At 36.3% G+C, this 10,734-nt stretch overlaps 1 protein-coding gene across 1 annotated transcript in view; it reads left to right on the top strand.

The window, feature by feature from the left end:
* The window catches only part of ROBO1 (roundabout guidance receptor 1), a 1,000,765-nt gene that overhangs the window by 964,591 nt on the left and 25,440 nt on the right, over positions 1-10,734 (top strand). The window contains exon 27 of the mRNA XM_063661467.1: positions 9,185-9,591. Coding sequence (XP_063517537.1) covers positions 9,185-9,591 — 407 coding nt within the window. The remainder of the gene's footprint in view (positions 1-9,184; positions 9,592-10,734) is intronic.

Below are 10,734 nucleotides of genomic sequence, written 5' to 3' on the forward strand. Positions count from 1 at the left end.
CGAAGTAATTTTCTTGTCTCATAAGCCTTTTCTGGCAGTATCATCCCACAGTAAACCCAGGCAATTAACATATCAAGTCATATTGTTGACCATTGCATTAGATTAATTGATCCTAGTGAACTTGCAACCATAAAATAATGTGTATTAATACTCACCCACTTATAAAAATTACATTCATAACCACATGGACATCATGTGTATGGTTTGCTAACTCTGTATCATGTTATTGACAGTGGGTGTTTTTGTACTTTAGTTTTCCTTTTGCATCAATAAGTCACTTCTTTTGGTCAGCAGAAAATAGATTTTCTCCTGGCTTTTAAAATTAAGTTTACATAATAATGTATTCCCTCATAACTGTAATGTCACAGAAGAATGAGTTTGTCATATTCTTTTTGTGTTGACCTCAGATACCTTTATTTTGATTTAGATATGAGTTTTGAATACTTTAGTCAGATTATTATATAGTATGTGTGTGTGTGTGTGTGCTTGTGTGTGCTTAGACTTTTTTAAACCTATGTATTGAGCATCCCTAACCAATATTTTGTTATATATAATGGCTTCACTTGTCATTTATAGCACATAAACGCTGTTACTGCACCATTTTAGCTCATCTCTCATTGTCGATGATTTTATTTATACTGTTTTTTTGCCCTTGACACATTATATGTATATATTATTTTCTGTATTCCTAATATCATTTGAAATTGAGTATATTATTTGCCTCAGAAGAGGTCCCTTTGATATTCTCGAATGAATAACAAACTGTGATTTTTTTGGCTTGAATTTTACTCTGTAGATTAAAACAGAATTTTGCAATGTTTATTAACTCTTCTATTGTTAAGAGATTCAAATTACATACACTGTAAAAACAAGAAAGTAGTTAAGCTTTCTTCTATCTGGCAGTGAGGAAGTTGGATTGTCAGACATTTTAAAGTAATATTATTAACCCATGGAATGTTATGAAATTGAGAGGAAATAAGGCACCTCTTTCCCATATTAAAGTCACAGACCATCTGTGCTACTCTTACTAGAAGCCAATGACAGACTAAAAGAGACCATTTCGCTCTGAAATATCTAAGCATTCTTTTTTTTGTTCCCCTGTCTTACCTTTTTTCCTCACCATTCCTGTCTGTATTGTCAGGGTACCCAATATTTTCTTTCTGGCTAGCTCTTCTTTTGTATTCCTTATGTCCTCCTTTCCACCTTCCTTGATAACAGAAATCGGTTTTCCTTTATCTGTCTGGAATGTCCAGCTTCTTCCTCTTCATTCAGTTCTCCTTCTCTTCATGGTTAACTCAACTCCCTTCACGCCTTCCTCTTCCTTGGTGTCCCTTCTGGCTCCATGCTCTCTCCCCCTGCTTCATTTTGTTGAACTGCTTCTGCCTTCCTGATTCGCATTCGCACCTCAGCCCACTGCGTTCTGGCTTATAACGTTTTGCTTTGATCAGTCCATTGAAAGTAACCTCCTAATGGTCAAATGTAAAGACTTCTCAGTTTGTATCATACTTATGCTTTCTGCCATGATGGCCATTTTATACATTGTTGTGAGAATCAATGGATAATGTGTGTAAAGCATCTGAAGCAGGGTAAGTATTCAAAAATATTAATGCCCTACAGCCCTCGCCTTTACGCTATCATCCCATTGCTTGGTTCAACTCTTATATTCTGTTGGCTATCAAATTTCTTTACCCAGCCTAGCCCCTTTTCCTGAATGCCACAGTATTTCCAGTTGAACTTCACCATGTGTCTAAATCCAAATTCTTTGTCTTTGGACTTGACTCTTTAAACTTTTCTTTTGCTTTGATGGCTGTCTTGTTTAGAATTTTCAACCATTATTTATTTGACCAATGTTTTAAAGTGAAATGGCTGAGGGAACAGGCAAAAATCATAAACAATACCTTTGTCATTTTGAAATCAGCTTAGTTATCCTCCTATTTAGTTTTTTCCTAGCATTCTACAAATGAGGTTATTCATGAAGTCACTTCAATCCAAAATGGCCCTTGATTTTGCTCCTTAGTTTCCATTCCTACAGCTGCTAGGGCAGGCCCTCCATCCCTGTACCGTGAAATCCACCTTATCCTTAAACCGATTCCACTTTTCTTCTCTGTTTTTCTGTTCATTCTCACAATATTTCTATTTGCACACAAGAAGTCTGGTAATGTTCCCCGATTCAGAGTCAAGTTAGTGTTTAACCCCGTTTTTAAAAGTTTTCACAATCCTTTTCCCTTTATTTACATTCCCCCCAATTTCATCACATACACTCTTTTCTAATTAGTCTGTTTTAAAGTTCCTAAATGTGCCTGAAACTCATCAACATCCAGGTCTTCTACATGCTCTTTTCTGATTGCCTGGTAAGCACCCCTCATCTTTCAAAGCCTTGTTCAAAGGACACATCCTCTGCTTGCCAGGCAAAAGTCAACCCCTCTTCTTTACTGTTCATAAGAGTCTGTTCCCATCCCTGTTACCACACTAACCAGTTTTCATGTTGCATTAGTATTTGCTGTTTGTATCTCTGTTTTCCTATTTAAATTAAAAGTTCTTTGAAGGCAGAACTCATCTCTTTCATGTCATTGAGTTCCACAGAGCTTTCTTCGGTTAAGTATCTGATGAATGGAATCAGATACTATGGAAGAATTGGAGTTGACCTGCTGTCTATTGTTTTAGGCTAATGGATGCTTGTAGAACTTGAGGCAGGTATATGTAATTGGGTAATACATTAACTATCTGCACTTATAATCGATTTGACTATTTTCAGCCTTTCTCAAAGGTATGATTTTCAATCTGTAAGGGTATTATGGATTTTATTTCCAGGGTCATTGCTGGAAATAACACTGGGTACTAATAAAAAGTAAGTGAAAGCCCATTTTAAAAAAGTGCTTTAAGTGCTTTTTTATGATTAATGTATATTCTGTATGTTTACTGTAGAAATTTTTGAAAATACATATAAACACAATGAAAATATAAAAGTCCCAGTGGTCTATGTAATCAGAAAATGTGAAGACCTCAGTAAAGATCCTGTCGATCTTTCTTCTCTACTTATACTCACATTGCTTGGATTTATCATATGCCAATATTATTTTATAAACTACTCTTTTCACTGAACAGCGTTGTTTCAGGTTGTTAGCTTTTTATTTAGACACTTGTGTAAAGTGTGTGACTCTATTTAACCAATTCCTTAATATTGGTCATTTTAATTGCATCTACCTTTTTTGGTACTATATACAATGTTGTGATTTCCATCTTAAGTATTTGAATGAAGTCTCCTCTTGATCCCTTGATCTATTCTAATGTCTGCCCCATCAGTAGACGATTTCTGATTCTTATCATTCTTCCATTTCCCTAATGGTACACTCATAGATATAGATAGCTATTTATCTACAAATCTCTTTCTGGAGCTTCAGACCCATATATCCAACTACTTATTCCTGTAGGTTTTTATTGCCTAAATATCATTCTGAGTGATACACATATCTCCAGCCATAAATGCACTTTCCTATTTCCGACAGCCATTTTCTCTCACCTGCATTACAGTAATGTTCTGCTAAGTGGTCTTGTTGCTTCAGCCTTGCCCCTCCCTCAATCTAATTCCTTGCTGCAGACTGTGCAGAGGCATTTTCCTAAATTGAAACACTAATCAAGTCTCTCCATTGCTTAAGATCTCTCACTGGCTTCCCATTTTTCTTAAAATAAAAGCAAGGTTCCTTAATGTAGCAATCAAAACCCTTTGTGATCGGACCCCTGTGTGCCCTACCATCCTTACCCATTGCCACTCTCCGAACAATGTCTGTGATGTCTTCACTCTAAGTTTCTTCTAGTTCCTGGAATAAGCACAATTCTCACTCACCTGAATATCTTTGCACATGCTCTCCCATCTTCCTGGAACACCATTTTCTCCTCTCCTTTTGGAGCTAACACCTATGTATCCTTTGGATCCAAGATTAAATGGCAGATCCTCCTCAGTAAATCTTTCCCTGATGTCCCAACTTTGGGATAGGAGCCATATTTATGTGTTCCCACAACACTCTATATATCCTCTGTCATTGCATATTTAGTTATTTGTCTCCTCCACCAGACTAAAGTCCCTTTAGACATGGATATCTATTTCATTTAGCTGAATTCCTAACATAGTGCCCGAGTTCCTGTTTCTATTGCTATCTAACAAACCACTCCAAAATGTAGTGACCTAAAGTAATCTAATCATTTTATTCACAATCCCATGAGTCAGGAATTCTGAAAGGATTCAGCTGGACAATTCATCTCCAATCCGTATGGCTTTAGCTGCTTGGCTGGGGATGGAAGATCTACTTCCAAGTTAGTTTCTTCACTCCTGTGTCTGATGTCTCACTGCTCCTTGACCTCTGTCTCTTTCCACATGGAGTCTTATCCTCCAGGTCTCACCATATAGTATGGACTTCTCATAACATGGGGTCTCAGGTTAATGGCACCTCTTTCATGGCAGCTGGCATCCAAAAAGGCAGGAAGGGGAAGTTGCCAGGCCAGTTAAAAACTACATTTAGAACTGGTGCATAGTCTTGCTTCTGCCACATTGTATTAAAGCAATCACAGAGTCCATCCAGATTCAAGAGTGTTGAACTCATCTACCTCTCTTGATGGGAGAGTGGCAAGTTCTCATTTCAGAATAACATTTGGAATGGGAGATATTGCTATGGACATTTTGCAGAATACAGTCTGCCATGGCCAGATATATAGCTTACATTATGTTTACCTTAAAATTGAATCCTTACCTGTCATAAAGCATAAAGCATGTTACCTAAGCTCTGTTTGCCTGTGATCTTTTTGGTATAAATCTAGCAGTCTTTACCATGGTAGGCTCACAGTAAATGTTTAAAGAATAAATACATTGATTACATTTATATTTATTGATAAGGGGTGCAGATAGTGTGATACATTAATAAAATTACTGAACTTAAACCATTATAACACTGCAAGTCTAATTATATAAACATTAAAGACCTGCATTATTATGAATATTTCAACTTTGGCATTATAATGAACTTCTAGGGTATTCCATTTTTGTCTAAAACTGGGTAAACTAGGTGATCAACATAATAGGAATTTGTCTTCTCTTTTTTTCAAACAATAGCTTGGAAAATAATATAATTAAACGTATTCAAATAGATTGTTTTAAAAAGTGATTGATATACTTAACTTTATTGCAGTATGGTAAAAGTCTCTAGAAAAGTAAAAATTATGTTCATATATGGAATACATGAATATTTACTTGTTTTGTTAATACCAATAAATTGAGGTAATAGTTACTTTTACAAGAAACTGAAGCTACACCGGTGTTAGAACAAAATCTCAAAGGTGTGCATTTTTCTCCTTTGTCTTTTGCCTGGTAAATGCTATGTGGTGAATGGTATAAACACCTACTTTGATAAATTAATGACATCATTCCGCTTTTCTCTTGAACATGTTTATGAAGGCATCATTCTTGCAGGAGACTAGGGTGTTGCGATACACAGTCATATACGTTATTTCAGAAGACATTGAAACCCCTCGGGGAGAAATCTAGAGGGTTGAGGTTCATTTGCGACAAGTCCCACTTGAGTGCAGCATCTTGAAATGGCTTTTTGTTTTCCAATAGAATGTATTACATATTTCAAACTGTACATGTTTATCACACATTCCCTGGGCTTGCCTTATTTACAGATGGTTTGAATAAATTTTTCTGTCTTTCTTCAACATTTGTAAGGGGTGGTTGTAGTTAAAAGCCAGCCCTTGTTTTACATGAAGATGTATTTGCTCTACAGAATGTGAATTATCCAAACACAACAATGCTGGCATCTTTTCATAGTGAAGTCGGCCATTCTGCATCTTTCTTTATTGATGGTCAAAATAGTCCCCTTTGTGCTAAAAAGTCTTACATGTCTTTAAGAAGGAAGAAGTTTCTTGTGGTATTTTGGGTTTGTATGCTGACAAAGACTGTAAATTAACTTTTAAGTGTGGTATTTTATTGCATTCCAAATTAAACAATGGTTTTCCTCCTATGTGTATAACACTCCATATTGAAACAATTATCTATTTTAATCTCTTAAATAACTTCAGCTTTGGCACATTTTTCATATTTCTCCTAGTGCCACACACAGACACTTTAAAAACCACCCAGAAATGAAAAATAATGCATTATATTAAAGAATGTTGTGTGTATATATAACAGATATATACACATAATAATATATAATTACACATATGTGTGTATATGCATACTTTTTCAATGTAATATATTAGCTTTTATTTCTTGGTTTTTTAATACATCTGTATATGGCACATATCTCTCCTAGCTTATATGTATACACACACACACACATATATATAATATATTTACACTTATATGTGTGTGGAAGGTCATGCCCCTGGAAATAAAATTTGGTTTTAAATGCTGCATTTGATACATGTGATCTGTGGCAACTTTGGTAAGACCCTTAATCCCTCTGAATTTCAATATTCTCCCCTGTAAAATGATCATTTAAAAAGTAACTCAAAAAGTTATTGAATTAAATGAGGAAATCTTATAAAATATGCTTAGCTACAAAGTAAGTGCTCATTAAATGAGTTAATTGCAATATTTTTAATAATCATTTATTTTTAATGTTTTCTATTTCTATTGAACAGATTTATCAAAGTTCAAATTCACTGGGATAAAAAGCAGAAAACGTTTTTCTTCTTTTTTTTTTTTGAGACGGAGTCTCACTCTGTCGCCCAGGATGGAGTGCAGTGGTGTGATCTTGGCTCACTGCAACCTGCGCCTCCCGAATTAGAACAATTCTCCTGCATCAGCCTTCCGAGTAGCTGAGGTTACAGGTGTCCGCCACCACACCCGGCTAATTTTTGTATTTTTAGTAGAGACGGGGTTTTGCCATGTTAGCCAGGCTGGTCTTGAACTTCTGACGCCACCCACCTTGGCCTCCCAGAGTGCTGGGATTACAGGTGCACACCACCAAGCCTAGCTTGAAAGTGTTTTTCTTAAAAAAACGCCCATGCCACCCTAAAACTATGCCATATCAAAGTTATTTTTCCCTCTTTATAGTAGAGATCTTGGAGCGGATCCTACTGGTTTTAACTTTATTTAGATCTTGACCAGATCCTGTATGATTTTGTTTTGTTTGCTTGCTGTTAAAATCTAGTTCTGTTAATTTAATGTAATGTAATTAATATTTTTTTCTTTTTTCTTTTTTTTTTTTTTTTGAGACAGAGTCTCACTCTGTCACCCAGGCTGGAGTGCAATGGTGTGATCTTGGCTCACTGCAACCTCTGCCTCTCGGGTTCAAGTGATTCTCCTGCCTCAGCCTCCCAAGTAGCTGGGATTACAGGTGTGCACCACCACGCCCGGCTAACTTTTGTATTTTTAGTAGAGACAGGTTTTTGCCGTGTTGGCCAGGCTGGTCTCAAACTCCTGACCTCAGGTGATCCACCCACCTCAGCCTCTCAAAGTGCTGGGATTACAGGCATGAGCCACCATGCCCAGTCATTTCTGTTAATTTTAAAACCTCAGTTGTGCATTCCCAGACATCCTTTGCCAAATGCCCCTTTCTGTGGCTATGGTGGCATGGAGAAAGTGATCGTGTTCTGCTTTTAAATATCTCCCTCCACCTGCCTCTGCCAGGTGCATTCTCCTAGGGCTAAGGCGGGGAAGATGGAATGAGAAAAGGGCAAACTAGATGAGGATCCGGTCTTCTGCTTGGTTAGCTCTAAAGACTATTCCTATCTCATCTTACTCTATGAGTATCATAAGGGTGCTAAAGGAGAGGTGCCGACATTCACTTACCCCACTGATGAAGGCCTCAATCCTGGGCACCATCTCTAGGCGTTTGCAGTTCTTAACTGATTTATCCATATCTTCAGGTAAACTACCAGTTCATGGCATTCATGCTGTATCTCTCCTAGCCTCCCAAGCTGTGGAGGTCACCAGATGACCCTAGACCCTAATCTCAGCTGCTCTCCAATACTGGTGCTCAGTTTGGCAGCTTGTGTAGAATCTATCCTCTTTACTTCTCAGGAGAGCAAAATTTGATGAGGTGTTTTAATGACCTTTCCATCTGAAAGTCCTCCATTATGTCATCTCTTTAACCTTGCTTAGAGAATATTAGGACTGTTGAGCAAGTCACTGACCAAGGACTCCTCCAACTAGAAATCCAACCATGTCTTCCTTTTTTGAAGGCACTCTTTTAATTCAAGAGTTATTCTTTTAGCATTCTCCTCCCATGGGGATGACTTCCTTCCACAAATCTTGCTTTCTACTAAAGTCAAAATGCTCTATACCTTCTCAGTCATCTATTCACTGTGGATCATAGCACTAGTGGTGTTAGCGGAAGGATGGCTTCTAGCTGTTGTTATTCTTCATGTCTGCAGAGAGTTGGTTGAAACCAATTAATTGGTAACTGTTTACCTATATTTTGGGAGACTACTTCCTTTTGTCCTCAACTCGGGTTCTTAAATTAATTCCAGGACATAAGAAAAAATACCTTTAAATATATTTTTTAAAAAGATAGAATAACAATAAATGCAATAATGTTAAAAATAGTTAATGATCTTTAATGAAACTCATAGCGAATAAATCAGAGAAGAATTACTCTTGGTTCCCATAGCTTTTTTTTAATAGAATAAAATCTAAAGGAAATTATGTCATATGCTGAATGTGTGCTTTTTTAAATCTTATGAAATTTTACTTTTTATAGTGAAGATGAATGACTTCATTTACTTGAAAAAGTAGGAGAGGTGATGAGAAAAAGGGAAAGAAACATGTTTATGGAGCAAAGTGTTTCAGGATGAATGTCAGTTGTCTTCAGTAATGATAAACTATGGATAATATTTGAAATGCTTTAGGACAGATACATATGTGTATGTTTTCAAAACAAGTGTTACTTTTCCTTTTTTAATGAAACATAATCCAAATGATAAAACATAAGAAGGCTTAGAGATAACTGACTATATTTCTATTAAACTTGAATCAGAGAGTAACCCGGTGGAGCCTCTGGTTGCGAAGTGCAACTCAATATAAAATCAAACTTAAATATATTGTGATATTCAGTTGTTTTTCTGAACATATGAGCTCAAAAGAAGTAAAGATCAAATCTGCATACTTGTGGATTTCTTGGGTAATTTGTCCTTTTATGTCTTAAATAACAATCTGAGCCAGACCTATTTATTCATCTTCATACAGACGGCAGCCTGTGAGTCCTCCTCCACCACCACGGCCGATTTCCCCTCCACATACCTATGGCTACATTTCAGGACCCCTGGTCTCAGATATGGATACCGATGCGCCAGAAGAGGAAGAAGATGAAGCTGACATGGAAGTAGCCAAGATGCAAACCAGAAGGCTTTTGTTACGTGGGCTTGAGCAGACACCTGCCTCCAGCGTTGGGGACCTGGAGAGCTCTGTCACAGGGTCCATGATCAACGGCTGGGGCTCAGCCTCAGAGGAGGACAACATTTCCAGTGGACGCTCCAGTGTTAGTTCTTCGGACGGCTCCTTTTTCACTGATGCTGATTTTGCCCAGGCAGTCGCAGCAGCAGCAGAGTATGCTGGTCTGAAAGTGGCACGACGGCAAATGCAGGATGCTGCTGGTGAGTCCTAATGCTTTTCACCAAGCTGGGAAAGAAAACTCAGTGTATATATGTTTGTTGCTGATTCTCTCCTATGATCTTATGTCCTATTTGAAAATCATCTATTCTTACAGTTTTCTGGTTTTTTTTAGCTGCCTAAGGAAATGACAGTCCAAGAATATGACTTAGTTGGATGATTCCCTTTTCCTTGATAAGGCTTTTTAAATCTTCTATTTAGTTTTTATTTAATAAATCTTACATAATATGAGTGATAGGGAGCTACCTCATTTTTTAGGATAGCCATAGCAAATGTGCGTATTACACAAATTGATATAATTTCTTTAAACTATACATACAGTCAATTAAATGAAGTTTGTGTTTTTGAATGTATACTCTAATTTTTTGTATAGAACCTCACCAAAATCAAATTTGTTGTGATAGTTCTCTTATTTAAATAAAAATTCTGTAGGGAAAATAGATAAATATCCAAGTGGAACGCTTTGACCTTTGGAAAATGGGCTATTTCTCTTTAATCCCCATTCTCTTCATGTCCTCTCAAATTAGAATATTAATTGGAAAGATATGAAGGTATATGTAATGTGCATACATTTTCAAGCATAAACGTTCCATACTTACAGTAAACATTTTAAATATAATAATTGGGAGAGCAAGCTAAAGCAAGTGCTTTTCATATTTTTACTTTCATTGCTAGTAACCCAATTTTACTTACCATATATTCATCTTTATGTTACAACACATTTTTACTTATCTCCTCCTCTTCCCAATCCTGTTTAGAAAGTAAATAGTTCAAGAAAGAAAAGAATTTAAATGTAAGACTTATTTATCACATGATTTTCATTTCTGTAGAATTAATATATACATTCCCATACGTATTTTTGTGTGTTTATATTTTTGATAGCCAAGAAAATCTAAACAGTAGAGTGAAATGATCAGCAAGAAAGAGATACATTTCAGAGAAGGAAAAGACCATCACAACAAATCAGTTACTGGTATTTTACTGTTTTATTTTTCTTAGTTTAATAACTACCACATTGGTAGTTTTCCATGGTCTTTCCACATATTGGATTGGCCATTATTTTTTATCAGTGTAGAATATATTCAGAGAAAATGTAAATTACATTATAAAGTCATCTCTATATATTA

This window comes from Pongo pygmaeus, chromosome 2 (assembly GCF_028885625.2).
Source record: "Pongo pygmaeus isolate AG05252 chromosome 2, NHGRI_mPonPyg2-v2.0_pri, whole genome shotgun sequence".
NCBI lineage: Eukaryota > Metazoa > Chordata > Mammalia > Primates > Hominidae > Pongo > Pongo pygmaeus.